This window comes from Amphibalanus amphitrite, unplaced genomic scaffold, assembly GCF_019059575.1.
Source record: "Amphibalanus amphitrite isolate SeventyFive unplaced genomic scaffold, NRLGWU_Aamphi_draft 000685F_arrow, whole genome shotgun sequence".
NCBI classification, from domain to species: Eukaryota; Metazoa; Arthropoda; class Thecostraca; order Balanomorpha; family Balanidae; genus Amphibalanus; species Amphibalanus amphitrite.
Genome location: NW_024882179.1, coordinates 156294 through 177148, shown reverse-complemented (window position 1 = coordinate 177148; position 20855 = coordinate 156294). Strand labels below are relative to the sequence as shown.

The following is a 20855-nucleotide window of genomic DNA, read 5'->3' as shown; positions in this document are numbered from 1 at the left end:
TCCCAACCCACGCATCGCAGGTAATACGCCATGTGCGGATTGTGTACCCGCTGCGAACGGGTAGGTTGCCTTCTGTGTGTGGGTTGAGTCCCCATCCTATGCGGGTTAGGTACACAATATACTCGGGTTGACAGCCTGCGATGTGCGGGTAAACGCACCCGCTGGTAGAGTGTCAAATTAGGTGGTGGGTAGGTGTACCCGCCAGCAGCGGGTTTTACTCGCTGTACGCGGGTTGAATTGTTTTCAGTGTGCCTTGTCGATGTCCTCCCCTGTTCTCCCATTATAGCAGACACCGGCACCCTCCCCTGTTCCCCCCGTCCCTCCCCCGGCCAACCGCAGGAAACCGCCGGCCCCTGTGGGACTCCGTCACGTCAGTAGAAGAGTAGCCGCCGTGTCGCCGCAGCGTCAGTAGAAGACGAGCTGGTCACCACGTCAGCAGAAGAGGAGCTAGTTACCACGCCAGTAGCGGAGGAGCCGCCCTCCCTGCCGCCGCCTCTGACCCCAGCAGACCGGTAGAAGAGAGCAGCCGTTTAGTAGAAGAGCAGCTGCTCGTCGTCCTCGCTCTCCATGGCCTGCTCGTCCGGCTGGTTCATGAACTCGTCCTCGTCATCCGAGGCGGTCCAGTGGTCGGCCTCCTCCTTGTGGTACTCGAGCGCGATCCGCGTGCAGAACACGTCCTCGCAGACAGAACACCTGCCGGGGGAGGAACACACGTCCTCACAGAGAGGGCACCTGCCGGGGGAGGAACACACGTCCTCACAGACAGAACACCTGCCGGGGGAGGAACACACGTCCTCACAGAGAGAGCACCTGCCGGGGGAACTCAGTCCTCACAGACAGAGCACCTGCCGGGGGAGGAACACACGTCCTCACAGACAGAGCACCTGCCGGGGGAGGAACACATGTCCTCACAGACAGAGCACCTGCCGGGGGAGGAACACACGTCCTCACAGAGAGAGCACCTGCCGGGGGAACTCAGTCCTCACAGACAGAGCACCTGCCGGGGGTACTCAGTCCTCACAGACAGAACACCTGCCGGAGGAACACACGTCCTCACAGACAGAACACCTGCCGGAGGAACACACGTCCTCACAGACAGAACACCTGCCGGGGGAGGACTAAATCGCGTGATTTGGCCCGAATATATCATTATCAAAAGCATGCGCCCTGGTTTCCTCTGTTAGCTTTTTTACAACTCACTTCTAAGACCTCAGCAGAGCCGCCGATAAATTGAGCACCCCTCCGCTCACAAACGGGCATCAGCTTTTGACTGAGTGGACGGAGCGCAATAAGGCGCGTGATTCGGCCTAATGCCTAGTCTCTGAACACTTTGTCCGCGTTTGCTTCTGGTTCATGAATAAAAAATGTTACATTTGCCACAGCAAGTGACCGGGGCGAGTGTTTGTCACTTATAAGCTAACTGTAAAAATGCAGTTTCCACTATGAATAACTTGACATTGTTCGGAGCACTACAAACTATTTTCATCCAGCTCCTGAATCATGCCATCCTCCAGTCACCCCTGTGACCGGCACAAAGTCACCCCAAGGTGTGTGACCGGCACAAAGTGACCCCAAGGTGTGTGACTGGCACACTGATCCTGCTGTGTGACCTTGTCGGGTGCACCGTTACCCTTCGACCGGAACTGGTCGGGGGTTCGGTCACCCCGCGTCAGCCCTTCAGTATAGTCCGCGGCGGTGGAAGGGCTCGCCTCTGGTCCGAGAAATACCACACACTGAGGTCAACTCCAACTCCAACAGGTGTCAACTCCAGTTATTGGTTGCCAATTATAGTTTTTTTTGGGGGGGTTAGGCCCTTTCGGTCCAATTAGACCATTTCAGAGCCGGAAGGATGATAGGAATTAGGGGGAGACATTGGTCTGGGCAGGCACCCTAGTGAGTCGCCGGGGCTGAGCCCGTCAAGAGGACAGGCCACCCAGCCCCAAGGCACTCACTGCACCCGGCTACGGGGTGCGCTCCCTCGGGAGCAGCGGTGCCGCTCCAAGGGAGCAGCCCGCATGAGATAAAGTTGCCTGTCCAGCCCGGAGGGGGGTTGCGGCGTGGAGGAGAAGGATTTCAGTAGCCTGAGGATAGAAGCATGGAACGGTGAAATTATAGTTCTCTTCGAGGTCGTTCAAATGAGCCACGCCGGCGTCCCCGGCCCGTCGCCGTTGTTCTGTGATAGTTACACGAATAAGTACCTATTTCGTCCCAGGTGTCTTACTATCTTTATATTTTTGAAATGTTATTTTATTCCATAACTGTTTGGAATTCTATTGAAGCGTTTTTTTCATGAATTGCATGGTGACCGTGCTTCTGCCAATTTTAAGCCCCATTAACAGCTGAGCTGGAATATTTTTGTCTTGGACGACATACGCGGGGGCGCGGGGCAAAGTGGACGGGGTAAAGTAGCCAACCCCCAATTGGCCATAAATTGTTTCCATTTGGACAAGAAACGTTATTGATGGTTAAATGTATCGTCAGGCGTTTAGTTAGGCCACGTCTCGGTTACATTGAGCTATCAAAAATGCAATGCAATGTTGTTGTTTTTCTACGAATGCATCGTTGCATTGTTTAGCTGCAGGTGGGAAGATAACAAAAATAAACATCCATCCTCTTTTAAACCTTATTACCATCAACATCTCCAGTCGCGCATGAGGCACCTATTCTGTTTCTTATGTCAGGGTAAAGACATCGCCGGTGTCCACTTTGCCCCGGGGTTTAGGGCAAAGTGGCCAGCATGAATAAGGTAGAAAATTTTGCCAATGATCTCCTACATGTGAACGCCTTTAGAGTCAACACGAAGTTGGAATGAAAGGCAATTTAAAGGGAGTGTGCCACCTTCCAATGATTTCCCATTTTATTTTTCCTAGGATAAGAAGCTTCTGTTTTTACCTAATATCGCAAAAAAATCAAAAATGGGCATGGAATAGTGCTTTTTCGCCTAAAAGTTTATCGGTTTTTCGATATGTATAACAACTGTAGTGGGCTGACCTGCAAACAGGCGTCGGCAGCAATCGCGAATGCGGCGCACATGTGACAATAAGCAAAGGTCATTATATAGCTACGACGTACGGGAATGAGTTATCAGCTGTCTAATCGTAGACAAGACAATGTCGAACTTAAACTGTAAGCCTGTATTGGTATCGTTTCTTTAATTTGACTGTCGAACATTAATTTATGGTTTGAAATATGATTTTATGTAAAATAATTGATATGAAACAGCCGTCTCTTAAGTTATGAACCCATCTTGCACCACACGAAAGTGGCAGAAATGACAATGATCAGCAGACGCATTTTTCTTGGCCGAAGTCAGAGCGCGCGGCCCGACGCACCACCACCGCACCACAAAGTAGGAAGCCACCTAACAGGCGTGTTCGAAACCGCAGGAGATGATGATAAACGGGCTTATCGAAGCTTGATTGGATGAGCCTATCGGTAATAGCGATTTTAGTGTGTGCATTTATTGTTCATAGTGGTGTGAAATGTGGTTGGGGTACGACCGACAACCCGTCGGGGCGAATTTCGCACTGGGGTACTCAAATTTGATGAATTTAAGACGTTTCCATGAGTTTTGAAGGTATGGATAAGTTCTAAAAATCCAGTTCTCCTTATCCGGGTCATTAACTCCATATGGTCCAGGAAAGCTGGCACACTACCTAGGGACCCTCCAACCTTCAAAAAAGTTAATGAATTGGTATGAAAGTGATGTCTCTCGGTTACGAAAGAGCGAAACGAATAGGTATCTACCAAATTTCATCGAACAATATTCACCGGTTTTCAAGATATTAGACTTTTACTTTTGTTTAATTTTTCGGATCTCGGCTGTTCCTAGCGACTTTATTTAAAAGTGCGGCAATTGTTGCGCGCAAAGCAGCATATACCACCGCGTGCTGCCAAACGTTTTAGTAAAATATTTAAGAATCGTTGGATCTCCGCTGACGTCAAAAAATCTAAGGGGCCTGCATTAGCCCCTCAGAATCCGAAAACTGCAAGTTTGAAATTCCATATCTCCGAATTAAAGCATTTTTCGATGTTGTGAGTGTCCAAACCGGTATTTGCAGGCCATGGCCACCAATTTGGCTATCTCAACTCAGAACTAATGCTAAGGTGGGATGGTCACTTTAACCCGGCAGTTGCTGGGGTATTTCGCCACCCACCGTTTGCTGGGGGGGGGGGGGCGTTAAACGCCCCCAGCCGATAACTCGAGAACCAATAGGCGCAGCGAAACGCACGAGGCGGCAAACGAAAGAGCGCGACGAGACGCTTCAGATGAGTACTTTAAAGTTGAATTTTGAGGTCACAGGTCGGGTCAAGGTCAGGTCAAACACCTGAAATCGGGCTTTCAGTAGCATGGACTTCAGGACTTCGCAATGGGCGCCTCTCGCCATAAACTCTGTCAAAACGGTGCACAATCCATCTTATAAGGCCTACAAGAGTGTCAGCTCCATGTAGGGGTCAGTCAAGCATAGGTCAGGGTCAAGGTCAGGTCAACCGGGTAGGGACATATCCCCGAAAATCAAAACTGATATTCGCAGCCTGTGACACATGTTTTATAGGTAATTTGGGGCGTAGAACACGATGGTGACATTCATTTTATCATATGTGTACGTGTTTGGCTAAAAAAATGTGTACGTGTTTGGCCAGGGGCGCCGCCACGGATTTTTGACTGGGGGGGACGGACCGACCGACTGAAAACCCAAAAGTAGACATTCTTACCGTGGCTTTTTCGGTCGGATGCATTCAACGTTTAAAACAAATGTGCCACTTTTAACATAGGGTTTTGAACTGAAGTAACAGTTTTGTAGCTTGAGCTGAGATGAGAACAAATCAGGAGCTTTTATGGCCCAACGATTACCCTAGCCAAATATATCGGTATCGATTTTAGGTTTGAAGACTGAAGTCATTCCCATAGATTACACTTTGTCATTCTCTTACCGAGGAATCCATTCCCTTACGGAAAAATGCTAGCCAATCAGCATTCAGCTGGTTTGAACTACGTACTATGCTTGGTCAACGCGTAATCAGCTTCCGCTGCAATATAGGTAAGTACACCTGTACCTATTTAGCCTCTACGAAAGATGGAAAATAGTGATGTAAAAATAAATATAAAATCTTTTTGCAAATATTCATGATTTCCTGACCATTTTAAGTTTAAAAACGCATACAACTGTGTCAAAACAACTGGTTTGAGGAAAGTAGTTTAGGTAGGTATTTCCTTAAAGTAATGGCTATAGACCGCATTCCCACCGAGTACCTACCTATATACACATCTGATGTCCGATTCAGTTTGACACGGCAAAGCCTCGTGTTCTATCACGGTATAATTGCTGATGTATGCCACTAATAGGATCGATAAAGCATATTGCATAGGTAATGCATATTGCATACCCGCGTGGGGGAGGGGGCTTTGTATAGTCACAAATCTCTCTTTTTGGTTGGTGCACGAATCGGCGCGAAGCGCCGCGAAAATTGGCAAAAAAAAACATTAGGCAAAACTGCTCCAAAATACTAATTTTGCAGCCCGTGTAACAAGCTTGATACCAGAAAACCTTAGGTCAGGAAAACAAGTCAAGTAGTGAAGTCGCCTCAAACTTTTGTGGTCCTGTCAACCGTATAGCTTATTTCTTAGAAGCTGGAAATTTAGTGTAGCGTGACTGCAGAAGTGTGGGGTCGGAGCCGGAATCAGTCGGAGTTGACTGTTTTGGCCAGTTTTGGCCAGAGTCGGAGTTGAAGTCTTCGAAAATGTTCGGATTTTGACTTCGAGGTCGGATTGGTGTAAAGTCATGTTCTTGGCTGGTTAGACGAAATATATAAGCCCGTGTTCGGCCAGTCGTGTTATACGACACACGTTGATCACGATATCAAAAATCGGCAGTTCCGCGATAACAGGTCGGATAAGAGCTGGAGATTTTGTTGGCCGAGGTGGCAGAGGTCAGACCAATGCATGTAGGCCCACACCCCATATACTGAGTATCTAAACCTCCTGGACCCTCTCAGATTCGGCACCGGCCGTTCCATCTCTTCCATCCTCAGGACAGTCAAATCCTTCTCCTCCACGCCGCAACCCCCTGCTCCGGGCTGGACGGGCAACTCTATCCCATGCGGGAATGGCTCCACTGGAGCTATAGTCCTTTGCCGGGTGCAGTGAGTGCCAGTGGGCTGGGCTGCCTGTTCAAATGGTCGGGTTCATCCCAAGTGGCTCACTGGGGTGGCTGCCCCGACCAATGTCTCCCACTAATTCTTTCATACTTGCGGCTCTGAAATGGTCTCATTGGACCGAAGGGCCTAATCAAATTTCGAGTAGGATAACAACCAGTAAAACGCCTTTTGGGGCGACCAACGGAGCGAGCGAGAGGGTGAGGTGGGCCTTGCACGTGCGAAATTGCGAGGGGATACCTCCAACTAACTTGTGCACTGCACCCTTCTAACCGTTCCCTAACGATGTGCCAAATTTGAGCGCAATCGGCCAATCCGTTCTCGAGATCTGGAAGCGGCACCCTGCACGTGCGCACGTGCAAAATGGGTCCCAACTGACTTTTGCACGATACCCTACTAACCGGTCCCTAACCATGTATCAGATTTCAGCACAATCGGTTCAGCCGTTCTCGAGATCTGGAATCGACCCCTGCATGTGCGCACGTGCAGCAGCACCCCAACTGTGGCACATGGATATGCATTGCCTAGTGGGTATACCTACCTACATGTCAACTTTCAGCGCAATCGGCCCAGTAGTTGCCGAGATATTGAAATTGTTACAAAACTGACACCTCTTCGTTTTTCACGTGGCACGTGCATATGGGGTCACTCACATGCATCGGGAATAGTCCGATGCTCGTTAGAAGGAATGAATCTAGTGCTACCCTACAAAAATTACCGCATGTAAATCGGTCAAGTGGTTGCTGAGATATAAGCTTAGCAAAAGCGTGACCACGGCATACTCAGAAATTTCCGTTAACCTACGAAAGACTACGCTCGCTTCGCTCGCTCCGTAATGAGTTTGGGGGGGACGTCCCCCTTCCATTCTGAGAGTGGGGGGGACGCGTCCCCCCGTCCCCCCCGGTGGCGGCGCCCATGTGTTTGGCTCAAAAAGTTCAATTTAATAAATTCATGTATCATGGTCGTGAAGTAGTCACGAAAAATTGCCAAGATTCAGTTCAAGATTATGGACAATGCGGAACGATAATCAATAATCGAAGATAGCCATTTGATTGATCATGGTATTGGCAGTCTAATGGCGTTTACGCCATGTCTGTATGTTTATTCTGTGATTTTATATGATTTTTTGAACATATGCCGTTTTTGGTCGAAAACTCAGAAATCATGACGTCACTAAAACCTCGATATCTCAAAAATTTTCCGACTGATTTTTTTGAAACTTTGTCACAATAAACTTCAATCAATTCCCTACAGCTACCCAAAATTTGGCGCGCCTGCGGCGCGCCGTTTTTATGCTATGGCCCGGCGAAAAAAGTGGGGGCGTTTAACGCCCCCCCCTAGCAACTCGCGGGTTAATAAGGATCATGTTGACATAGGAAGAATCTTTCCGAGTTTGAAAATGAAGCGTCGGCGAAGAAACAAACATTACTGTGTCTGCACTGTCCGCTTTTCCCTGGTCTCCCCTATGACTTAACCGACCCCATACCGTTAACTCACCCGTAATGGCGCTTCTTCTTCTGGTGGTATCGAAGGTGTGTTCTTGTGACGAAGGTCAGGTCACAGACGATACATGTGCGGTCATCTTCTGCAATGATAAAATATTCCATCAAAGCATTATAGTCAGATCAATAATAGGATGATATCAGTGCTGAAGGTAAGACAAATGAAGGCTTAGGCAAAACCACATAGGTAATAACTCAACATAACAACGTTCAAATAGGTACCTACTTGAAATGATTTCAATCATGTCGAATCAAACACTAAACCGTGCAAGGAATGGTACGAACTTAATTTAACACTGAAGAAGAAAATTGATGGATTGATTGTAAAATTTATCAATTGCGTAGGTATTTATTTGACAGAGCAGTAAGACTGCTTAGTTATATGGAGGTAATAGAGCACCGACACCGCGCCAGCAGTGAGGCACAGTCCACAGCAGAAGTAATGTGGGGTTTCAGTCATGGGTATGATCTGCTTCTGAAGCTTAGGAACGATTAGCCAGACTACAATGAAACTTTGAATGTAGCTTACATATATGTATCTTCACCCTTGCAGCTGCAACTTTAGCTATGGACATCTTCTTTTCGATCACTCCGCATTAAACAATCGTCAGTCAAAGCCAACCGTTGAGATTGGTAAAACCCTACATTACTTTAGCGGTGGGCTGTACAGTGTACAGCCCTCTGCAAACTGCGTGGTAGGTATTTTTTTTTCGACAAAAACGAGCATAACGCGAATACTATGCTATTGGTCATTCGGAAATCGTGACAGCAAGACGCGCGAGACTTCGCACCTTAAATTGACATCATCGCCGTATTCATTTTCCATCTAGTTCGGCATCAAAACCCAAAAGTTTATATTTGCCCCCAAAACAAACTTTTGCATTTTGTTGCCACACAAGGCGTTTATCTTGTTAAGTGATAGACCTAATCGAAGGAGTGGAGCATGGCGCATCTATTTGCAGTGAGTTCTGACCGACTGATAGCATAGCCTTTGAGTTATTATCGGTTTTGTCGAATAAAGAATGCCTACCACGCAGTCTGCTGAGGGCTGTACATACACCGTGCAATCCTATGTTCGATATATCATCTCACTTATTAAATATTTTAGTGCCTTGTAGGTATATGCCGTTTAGTAACAGTAATTTTTCCAAAACTAACTATGATAATATTGCAGCTATGGTAGCTATGTCAGCCGCAAAATTCCCCGCCGCCTCCCCCTAGCCGAATCTGATGATGATTTAGATCTATCATCTACCATCTGATATCATTACCTAAAGAATTATAGATACCGGCTCAATGAGACAATGAGACTGAACTCATCTTACCGTCGTCAGTGAGACTGAAGTCCTCTGAGTCGGGGGTGGCGTCATTGGCCGAGTGTCGCGCTGCCGCCGGGGGTGGGGCCGGGGGCGGGAGCCGGGACGGAGCAGCGGCTGCCGAGCCGAGCTCGGTCAGTCCAATAGGGCGGCCATCTGAGCCCAGCTGGCCTGCTCCAACATGGCGGTGGTCAGAGCCGAGCTGGACGGCTCCGATATGGCGTTCGTCGCAGGTGGTGAGTTTGTCGTAGCCGTGCGACGAGCTGCTGATGTTCTCTGAAACGGAGAGCCGAGCGGGATGCAGGTGACGCCGCATGGTGCTTATTTATCCTCCCGTGCCCGTGGCGGTTCAGTGTGAATAAGCACATCAGGGCTGTGCTATGTAAATATTCACTGAAAAGTTCATCAGTTGTGGTGACGTGGTCAATGCACAAATATGGGACCATTACCTACCGGCGTCAGTAACCCCCCCCAACTGAGTGCCAAGCTATGGGCGGAGCTGAAGGCACAGAGCTGTGGCACGGAATTCCGTGGAATATATTCCGTGGCCGTGGGCACAAAGGAACTGATGGTGGCGCGGCTGTGGCCTTCAGGAGTCCTCAGGCCTTTGGAAGGCTGACGCCACGGTATGCTGGCTGACGCGAGTGAACAGGCGGACCCGCCCGGACCTGGTCAGAAAATCGCTGCCTCTTGTTTGGTGGAGCACTGGAGGCCAGGCGGCGCCGCGGTCAGCGAAGGACTGTCACCTGTAACCGCACATTACGCAGTACCTACATACTACCTACATACCTAGGTATGCGACTGTCTGCATAGGCGAAGGAAAGTAACAGGGGGGGGGGGCATGACCCCCACTTTTCAGCCACATTTTTAAGTAAAATCTTTTTTATATTTGAATACAAAACTTAAACCGGCAGGCGGTGGGCCTCCCGGCCACCTTCCGCGCGGTGGGGGGGGGGGGGGGGCATTTTTTGCCCCCCCCCGTATCTCCGAAACTACTTAACGGATCCGGAAAATTCAAACGGTGTTCGATAGCCCAGTCAAATTTGTCAAAGTAAACCAAATTTCATTGACCTCAGGGTCACCGATGACGTCACAGGTCAGGTCAAAGATAAAATGTTTCACCGTTCACGGGGCTTCTAGGGAAAGCGCTATAACACCGAGTAAAACGCATTTTGTCGAAAATCAGCGATAGGGCGTCAGTTGTCTAGTACATATGTTGCTATTAGAGGTCACTGGTCATACCAGGTCAGGTCACAGGTCAGGTCACCAGAGGTCACCAAGGGTCACCACATGAGCCCAACTTTACTAAGGTTTTGCGATGCATGTTTTATGGCCAGTTTTTATTTCCAACTCAATGGTGTTGGTTATAAGACCATCAGGTACGGTTTAGGTCACTTTCTGGTGGAGGTCAGGTCAAGGTCAGGTAAAAAAAGGTCAAATTTCAAAGTTGATATTTTTGCCTAAAATGGGTATTGATTCGATGCCGCTCGTCACGGGGAGTCTAATGGTGGTCTTTGTTTTGCGCTACGAGGTCTAGAATTGCTAAAAACTGAGTTTGAAAATTTGACGTTATCAATTTTGAACAGTTTTTTCGCTATAACTTGGCCAAAAAAGAGGTATCGATCTCAAATTTGGTATGTAGATGGAAGGCGGTAGAGACTATCACTTATCTTCCGGTTTTTTTCGAAATTAAAAAAAAAAATTGGATTTTTCGGCTATTATATTCAAAAAACCTATTTTTTATTTTTGGGGGCCAAAGTTCAAACATTTCAAAAATCTGAGATGGCAGTTTTATAGCCCTTTAAATCATACACCTTTTATGTCTGAAACATTTTCTGTATCGCTAAAGCTGTAGGCCTGACAGCTTTTCTCGCGAAACCTTTTTTGGGTCGAAAATGGCAGAAATGACGTCACTGTGACGTCATTAGCGTCCAACCTATCATAGCCTTTGGATTTTTTTTGTCACAATGTGCAATAGCTGTTCACGGGAGGGTACCGATAGTTTGGTGACGATCGGCGCAGCGGTTCTCGAGATGTATCGAAAACACTGAAGGGGGGGGGGGGCAAAAAAATGTCCCCCACCGCCTGGAAGGTTAAGTAGGAAATGATTCAGCAAGGTGAGATGAGCACAAAACTGCAAAACAAATTATTCATAAGGATAGGTATTCTGGGCTCCCACAAAGTGCCATTGAAGTTTCGCTGCCCCCCCCCCCCCCCCACACACACACACTTTTCGTGAGGTTCCTACGCCCACGACTGTCTGTCTGCGGCTGACCAGTGACTGACTGACCGCCTGACCAGTCTCCGGCAGTCGGCAGCATCCCGCGACCCTATCCCGACTGGCCCGCTGCCGAACGCCCCGCCGGCCGCCCCGGCGCCGCTGTGCCGTGCCCTCTGCCCCGGAAAGGTACTCCACTGAAATTATGCATCTGCCCTCAGCCGACTACTGATGAGGGCATCCAGATTTAATAAAAGTCCGTGCATGTCATATCCGCGGGTCCGTTCAGTTTTCCGCGACGTCGTTGTCCAGTTTCTTATTGGTTTTCGCTCCGAGGCCGCCGAGGGCTTGGCGGGCCGGAAGCTGCCAGGGAGCAGCCGCCATCCGCCGCTACGACTCCCTGTCGCCTATCGCTGGGTTTTCGGCGCTGCCAGCACACACACCATCAGCTGCGCCAGTGTAGGACACCAGACAGACCCTATCGAGCCTGCCGCCTCCGGACGGCCGCCGTGACCTGCCTCCAGCGATCACCGCCTCCGGCCTGCAGCGATCGCCACGACCGGCCGGCCAGTCCAACTGGCCTGCAGGTCAGTGGAACAGTGCCCTTGGACCAGTGACCCCTGCAGTCCAGCAGGCTCTCGGATCAGCGGCCGCCGTTCTCTCCAGGATCAGTGGCCGCCGTTCTCTGTGGGATCCGGCTCGGCGCCTCTCGATCCCCAGCTCGGCTTTTAATTTCCTCGATCGGTTTGGGCGCGGCGGCAGAATTCCGATCAGGGCAGCGCGACGGGGAGGGGGACGGCCCCGACTCACGGCGCGACTGCACCGTTACCGGGCGCAGCTCGGACAGCGGTCCCTCGGTATGGCTCACCATCAGTACCGGACAGCGGGCACGGCTCACGGTCCCAGCGATACCGGCCCATCGCTGAAACGGTCCGCAGTATCGAGGGCGATATGGCAGCGCACTCAAACCACTGCAGATCCGCCGCGGAGTCATTGGCCTCAGAAACCTGGGCGGCCAACAGAGTCCCTCCCTTATCACTGAGCCACGCTTGACGCTGCCGTCACCGCTCGGCCTTATTCTACCGAGGTTTGGTTGCATTCCTTTTATCATGCCATGCTCTCTCTCTCTCTCTCTCTCTCTCTCTCTCTCTCTCTCTCTCTCTCTCTCTCTCTCTCTCTCTCTCTCTCTCTCTCTCTCTCTCTCTCTCTCTCTCTCTCTCTCTCTCTCTCTCTCTCTCTCTCTCTCTCTCTCTCTCTCTCTCCCTCTCTCTCTCCTTAACCTGTGTGCTTTTGTGAGTGTTTGTGTGTTATTACTCTGTGTGTTTTTCTCTCTGTCGCCCTCTCCGCCGGCGTTCCGGCCGTCCTTTCTGACGCCCCCCGCCCTCGCCATCCACTCGTGGCCCGTTTTCCGCCGCCGCCGCCCCCGCCGCCGCCCGGAGTGATGCGATTACGGCCGTCGCCGCCCGTTCCGCCGTTTGGACAGCGGCGATCGGCCGCTGTCGCTGGGATTTGGCGCGCGCAGCGACCGGCTGCCGCTGACGAGGTGGCAGCACAAATCGAGTGGAACTCGGCCCGGAAATGGGCGCCGCTGATGGCGGAAACGGCGCGGCAGCGGTGATCGCGCCGCCCAACCCGCTCGGCCGATGGCTCTGCAGTGGTGTCCTTCTGCACCACTGCAGTGGTGATCGCACCGTAATGTCCCTGCCCCAAAGAGCTGCCCCGGTCGGCTGCTGTGGGAAGTCGAACAGTCTGCCGCACTTCTACTCGTATAGAGGAGACTGCACGGTTCGTCGGAAGGTCATTTCATGCTCAGAAGAAACGAAATATACCATTCGAAAGCTGACGGTGAGCTGATAAAAGTAGTTCCTATCAAAATCCTTCGATGACCTTCTTTAAAAATTGCGTTTTTTGAACACATTTTTTTTTATTCAACGTGCTGTCCCGGCCATCTTTGTAATCATAGACATGTTTTTTTTTTAGGTCCGGTGAAAGCTGAACGCCAAAAGAGCAATATCTTTTTAGCGAAACGATATTTTCAAACATTAACCCGCGACCTGGTGGGGGGGGGGGGCTATTTTTGCCCCCCCCCCCTCCAGACTTTTCGATATATCTCCAGAACCGCTGCGCCGATCGTCACCAAACTTTCAGTACCCTCCCGGACATCAATTGTAAACATTGTGACCAAAAATTTTTCCAAAGGCTATGATAGGTTGGCCGGACATGACGTCAGAGTGACGTCATGTTCTGCCGTTTTCGACCCAAAAAAGGGTTTCGCGGGAAGAGCTGTCAGGCCTATAGCTTTGCAAATACAGAAAAATGATAAAGACATAAAAGCTGTAGAATTGACAGGGCTACAAAACTGCTATCTCGGATTTTTAAATTTTATGATTTTGATCCCCAAATATAAAAAAATAGATTTTTTGAATATAATAGTCGAAAAATCCGAAAAAGAAAAAGTCGAAAAGTTTTTTGAATTTCGCAAAAACCGGAATATATGTGATAGTCCTTACCGCTTTCCATCCACATACCAAATTTTAGATTGATACCTCTTTTTTGGCGAAGTTATAGCGAAAAAACTGTTCAAAGTTGATGACGTCAAATTTTCAAACTTAATTTTTAGCAATTCTAGACCCCGTAGCGCAAAACAAAGACCACCATTAGACTCCCCGTGACGAGCTGCATCGAATCAATACCCATTTTATGCAAAACTATCAACTTTAAAATTTGACCTTTTTTGGCCTGACCTTGACCTGACCTTGACCTGACCTTCACCAGAAAGTGACCTAAGCCGTACCTGATAGTCTTATAACCAACACCATTGAGTTGAAAATGAAAAATTGGCCATAAAACATGCATCACACAACCTTAGTAAAGTTGGGTTCATGTGACCTGACCTGTGACCCTTGGTGACCTGACCTGTGACCTGACCTGGCATTGTCAGTGACCTCTTATAGCAACATATCTACTAGGCAACTGACGCCCTATCGCTGATTCTCGATAAAATGCGTTTTCCTTGGTGTTATAGCGCATTCCCTAGAAGACCCGTGAACGGTGAAACATTTCATCTTTGACCTGACCTGTGACGTCATCGGTGACCCCGAGGTCAATAAAATTTGGTTCCTCTTTACAAATTTGACAGGCCTTTCGAACGCCGTTTGAATTTTGCGGATCCGTCCAGTAGTTTCGGAGATACGAGGGGGGGGGGGGCAAAAAATAGCCCCCCCCCACCAGGTCGCGTTATAAACAGACCCCACCAGGGCGCGGGTTAACCCTCGCCGGCCGAGAGGGGGGGGGGCGGGTGCCCCCCCCATAGGGTTTCTTCGCGATAGCTCCGAACACGCTGGCGATAGAGAGCTGAAACTTGGAATACCTGACCTTTGATTCAAGCCGGATCTTTTGACACCGACCGCATTTTTGGGTCAGGCCAGGTCACTGGCCTATGACGTCATAAGTGAACCTCTGCATGGTCTTCAGATGTCGCAACTTCGCAACGCCCTCACTGCCAGAGGAGATGTCACAAGGAAATGAAACTTGCAGGATCTAGTATCCATTATGAGTCTCACAACTTGTATATCTCGGATTTTTCCTAAAGGTCATATGAGGTCAGGTCATTTTCGTGACCTCACCATTATAAGTCAATGGGGAAAAATGAAAACTGCTATTCTGGCGCCGGGAACGATCTTCAACTATCGCAAGCACACAGACACAGAATCGTGATTTGATGCACTCCTTGCAAGGTTAGATGCATCACTTTTGCAATGTTGACCTTGCGTGACGTCATTTATGACGTCATCAAAGTCATATTAGTTTTTCGTCAGTAACTCCCGATCAAATAGGGCTACCGAGTCGGGAAGGCCACCAATGGACTCAGGAACACCTGCCGAATCGAATGATATGTGATATGACCTCTTCCGACCAACTTCGTGACCTGGAGGTGCTGACCTGGCCTTGACCTGAGGTCAACACCCTAAGTTGACCTGACCCGAACAAAAAGTAGATCATTTGACGGCTCGACGCGCCTGAGCGAGGCGAACACGATACTGCCAAAATCGCGGCTTTGCGGCCGTTTTTTGCTAAGTTATTCACCAAAAACTGAACCGTACCTTGGGGCACTTGACCTGATCTCAGAGGTCACTAGTTGACCTAGGACCTTAAAATCGGGTACCAATCTATGCGTCTCGTAACGGCGCACACGCTCGTTTTTTTGCGACGCGCTAGCTCCACCAGGGGCGAAACGGCGAGGGGGGTCGTCCCCGCCCCCCCCCCCCCTCGGCCGGCGCGTATGTAGAAAACCAATAGGTCCGGTGAGGGTTTACCCGCGCACCGACGGGGGGATGGATATCCGCCCCCCCCCCCCCCCTGAGGTTTTTCGTAGATAGCGGGAAAACGCGTAGCGCGTAGCGCCGCGAAATTTGGTACGACTATTCTCTTATCAATTTTACACATGGTGTGCAAGTTTGAACCTTCTAACTTTTAAGGTCAGGTCACCAGGTCACTTTGAATAACCTAACCTCAAGTCACTTTTTTCAACTTTGTCACCGTGCCAGAGCTACAGTAGATGTCGGCGGCCTTTGAAAGTCGCAGGATTTTATAAGGTCATTAGTAGCTACAACTTGAATATCTCGGAATTTTGATATCGATGACCTAAGGTCAGGTCAATTTCTCGACCTCCCCATTATAAGTCAATGAGGGAAAATCAACTCCCTGTTTTTACCATTAAAACGGGTCGGAATGGCCCCATAAACCATACATGGCTTCATATACGATCAACCCTTACTACCTTGAGGTCTGTTTTGCTGTTGGGCAGCTGTAAGGTCATGTAACGTCATCAAAGGTCACCAAAGGTTTTTTGCCAATAACTCCGTACAGGAACAAGATACAGCCGCGCGGATGGTCATTGTGTTCAGCTCGTCAAGGCGCATCGAATAATATACATGATGACCTCGAGGTCACGTGACCTGAGGTCAACCTTTGACCTTGACCTTTCGAGGTCAACATATATATCATTCGATGCGGATTGACGAGAGGATCACGATGATGCTCCTATCTTGACTAAATCGAAAGTTATTCGAGAAAAACTCTCCATATCTAGCGCCGCCATTTTGACTTTTTTGACCCCCGTGACGTCATCTTTGACCTGACCTGAAAATGACCTTGGTAAAAATTGTAGACCTTGTCCGTGCGTATCCCATGCCGTTTATCACTTGTTGCTATCTTGCTTCGTTCTCGAGATCTCAGGGTCATCCGCCCCCCCCCCCCCGTCGGTTCTAAGTTGGCGCAGACCCCCGTCGGTGCGCGAGTTAAAATATATCACGGCGCGACGGGGACCATTGTAACATTCTTGCAGGGGTCAAATATAACAGGTTATAAATCAGAGGCCATTAGGTCAAGGTCATTAAATTTTCAAGGTATAGATAAAATATTGCTAGAATTAAGAGAACTATAAGTTTTGTGCCAAATCGGCAGCTTTTTACGCGATTTATTTGCGAAAAACCGAGGGAGAAGAGGTCCATCTAACCCCCGGATAAGTGTGAGGTTTTAAGATTTTTTCCTGAGAAGAACCGTTCTGTTCCAGTCTGCAGGAAGATGAACAAGTGCTCAACACGTTTGTTAAAGCAAAGATTTTGGAAAAAAATGTGTTGCTGTAACCATATTAGTTATAACATGGTACAATTGTCCCCGGGTGGTGTTACTTTTGACCCCGTATCTGGGGTGAATTATAACAGCTGAACTAACTTTTTCGGACCACAATTTTGACCCGAAAAAGATGTTATTTCGGAACTCTTTTATTGCATTTAAAAGAAAAAATAATAGTTTCTGAAAATAAAAGAGAGAGCTTATAACTGCAAACGTGTTTGCACCAGACGATAAAATGCAAAAAAAAAATGCTACAATTGACCCGGTCTCCCCTACTACTAGGTAGGGGAATCGAATCGAATAAATGTACCTGGCAAAATCATGTACAACATGTCACTGGTAAAGCGAATCAGATGCTACGATTTATTAAGCGAAATTTCAAGGATTGCCCACAGGCTGTAAAGGAAATCATGTATTTGTCCCTTGTTAGGCCACATCTAGACTATGCCAGCTCTGTTTGGGACCCATGGGGAGAGGGCATGAAGCATGAGCTGGAAATGGTTCAAAGGCGTGCTGCTAGATTTATACTTAATGACTACGACCGACATAGCAGTGTTACTGACATGCTGGCCACAATAGGATGGGTATCCCTAGAAAGCCGACGTAGAGAGGCGAGATTATGCTTACTGTACAAATTACACCATGGCAACATGAAAGTAGATGTTAGTAGAATTATATGTGAACCTAGCTATATATCACGGAGTGATCACCCTAAAAAGATAGAGAGACTTCCGTCGAGATTACTTCAGTACCATAACTCGTTTTTCCCAAAAACCATAAGAGAGTGGAACCAACTTTTGCCCAGCATGATGGAAGCCGAATCTGTGGAAGATTTTCGGAAAAACGTTCAAACACATGTAAATTCGGCGTAAACGTGATTGTAATTGAAATTGCTCATGAGTAATGCAGAATGAATCAATCTAAAATCAGTAGTAATGTGAGTAGGTATGTACTTGTGTGTATGTACTTGTGTGTATGTGCGATACTGATGTGTGCATGATGTGTGAACCAGATTTAACATCACCAGGGCCAACCGGCATTCGTGATTGTTGTAATACATGATACATGATACATTCAATTTGCCGTTTATTCCGCAATGTCAACTGCTCAGGCCGTTTATATGTAAGAATCTTGGTTCATACCACCGGATGTCTGTGAATTTATCTTCAATAGGCCAAAGTATTTTTGGATGTCTTTATCAGGCAGGAGCCGGGCGGGGCCGGGCGGGGGCGGGCGGGGGCGGGCGGGGGCGGAACCGAGCCGGGCGGGGGGACGGGGGAGGAGCGGGCGCCGTCTCGGCTCAGTCGCTCGGAAAATAGGTGCCGGCGCGCGCCCAGGCAGGCGCCGCCTCTTTGTCCCAGGCGCGCAGCAGTGCACTCGGCCCCATCAGGTGGGAAGTGAGAGGGGCCGGGTGCTGAATGGGGCTAGCAGTCGCCCCTGTGGTCTCTGCGGCCGACCTCTGCAGCGGGGCCGCAACATCCCCGCAGTCTGCAGTGGGTGTGTAAAACCACCATAGTGCGCTATTCAACCACTTTCTTTTTCATTAAAAAAATCCAGGATTCGGCGATCTTGTTTTTTTTCAGCCCAGTACCGAGGTGCCTTGCGCAGTGGTGCGGTTGCCATGCCAACACAACTTATATTGATGAGTGGTGTTCGGTGACCCGCGTTCCAGCGATAACTCATCGCCGTGAAATTACGTGCCCGACAAGCGCAAATAATCGTGGACGGAAATAATAACACGGCGATGTCTATCTAACACATGGAGCTAGAGATTTATCGCTACGAGTATTTGCATGATGAAGCCTAAAGCGGGGAGGCGTCAACTGTTCAGTATTGGTGGTGGGGGGCGACAAAAACCGATCAAAAACGTCAAATCGCGGCAAAAGCGGCATGCGTAATATGGCATCCGCCTTTCCCTCGGCTGGCGAGGTTTAAATATAATATTAAAACTTGTTTGTCAAATAATCAATGACTTGACTGACGTGAATAAGGTCATGTTTAGCGTGTCGGTTACTGCGTGTTGATACGAGGTTCAGGGCTCCCGGCTCGGGCGCCGAGTTGGAAAGGGCGTAAAAACGGCCCTGGCGCCCCGACGTGTTACCATCCCCGGTACCTACATACTACCCTCCTGGCGGCGGTTAGATTTTGGAGCCACGAGCGCCCGCAGCTGTCTCCTACACTCCTTTACGCCTCCGACATTGCCCTGGACCCAGCGTGTTCCTGACCCGACTTAAAAAGTCAAATTCACGAAATCTAGAAAGGAGCTCATTCCAGTGCCCTGTTCCGGCCAACAGCTACATTTCAGTGCATCTCTTACTTTGATGAAGTTGGGGATTTACCACCAGAGTCCAAGTCAGAGGATTCTCGAGCCTACACAGCTCCGCCTCACTGATTCCCGGGTGCCAGCCAAAGTTGGACGTCCTGCCGGAACGCTGCCGGCCCACTCTGACATCCGTTTGTCCGCCCAGGATTGGACTGCGCGAGGTCAATTAAGCCGATCATTCGGCCTCTGCTGCGAACCACAAAGGAGGCGGCTGAAGCCGATGTCATTAGTCGATACGCTATAGTTTGGCTGCTCGCCAACAACAATCCCTTTGAAACTGACCGTCCTGCAGTGGTGAACCTTCGCAAACTGACTCAGACTTCGATAACGATAATTCGATAACCTTTTTTGAGGTCGGCAACTTCGATAACGATAACACGATAACCAAATCGGTCATTTCGATATCGCGATAACGATAGCGATAATTTCAAAAAGGGACCGTGTATATCACACCACGGTGAGATTTACACAATACCGGCCATTTGTGTAAATCACACCCACCCCGGTGTGATATACACAAAATCTACTACGTAGTGTAAATCACACCCGGGTGAGGAATACACAGAGAGGGCAGCTGTGTGTATATCTCACCACGATGTGACGTCATAGCAACGCTGAATGTCCATTGGTCAGAGCAGTGACTCTGCTCGCCCATTGGTCAGATCAGACTAAGCACTACGAATATTCCGGCGGGATTCCGGGCGTCCTCTCTCTCGGAATCAGCTGACCGCCTGGCCTAGTGGTGAAGGTGCTTGCACCATGATACGGAAGTAGCGGGTTCGAGTCCCGTCGGTGCGGGCGCTTTTTCCCGCATTTTCGCTTTTCCTTGGTAGCGGTGGGTTCGCTGCCGACCGACAAGTTTAAAAGCACCAATACAATATGGAAAGCGACGTCTGAATGCTCGTGGCGAAGCGGTGCAGTGCCGAAGGCAATGCCTTAGGAGAGATTACAGGCAATGGTAAGTCAAATATTTTTAGGTTAAGTGGTTGTGTATCTGGCTTCAGGCCGAAGGCCTGAAGCCTGATGCACAATCACTTAACCTAAAAATATTTGACTTACCATTGCTTGCAATCTCTTCATGCGAGTACCTTCTTCCTCATCCACGGGTAGGCAAAAATCAGTAGGTCAGGTTAGGTTAGGTTAGGTTAGGTTAGGTTAGGTTAGGTTAGGTTAGGTTAGGTTAGGTTAGGTTAGGTTAGGTCAGGTCAGGTCTAAGGTTTGGTTAAGTGTCTTGTTACCGTGCCTACTGTGTAAATCTCACCCAGGTACTGCGTGGTTTGACACCCAGGTGTGATTTACCCACTACCGAGCACACAGTGTATATCACACCCTGGTGAGATTTACACATTGGCTAGGCCTACTGTGTAAATCACACCCAGGTGCTGCGTGGTTTGACACCCAGGTGTGATTTACACACTAGGAGCACATTGTGTATATCACACCACGGTGTGATTTACGCATTTGCCGGGCCTACTGTGTAAATCACACCCAGGTGCTGCGTGGTCTGACACCCGGGTGTGATTTACACACTAGGAGCATATTGTGTATATCACACCCCGGTGTGATTTACGCATTGCCGGCCCACTGTGTAAATCACACTCCGCGTGGTGTGATATACACAGGAGTAGTGTATTGTGTAAATCACACCCGGGTGAGGTTTACACTACAGTGCGATGCATTATGTAAATCTCACCGTGGTGTGA

General features: G+C 49.1%; 1 protein-coding gene across 1 annotated transcript in view; it reads right to left on the bottom strand.

The window, feature by feature from the left end:
* Window positions 1–331: 331 nt before the first annotated feature.
* LOC122364590 overlaps window positions 332–20855 on the bottom strand; it is an 81646-nt gene continuing 61122 nt past the window's right edge. The window contains exons 2-4 of the mRNA XM_043335144.1: window positions 8984–9250; window positions 7654–7741; window positions 332–693 (exon numbers count right to left, since the gene is read on the bottom strand). Coding sequence (XP_043191079.1) covers window positions 531–693; window positions 7654–7741; window positions 8984–9250 — 518 coding nt within the window. The 3' untranslated portion in view covers window positions 332–530. The remainder of the gene's footprint in view (window positions 694–7653; window positions 7742–8983; window positions 9251–20855) is intronic.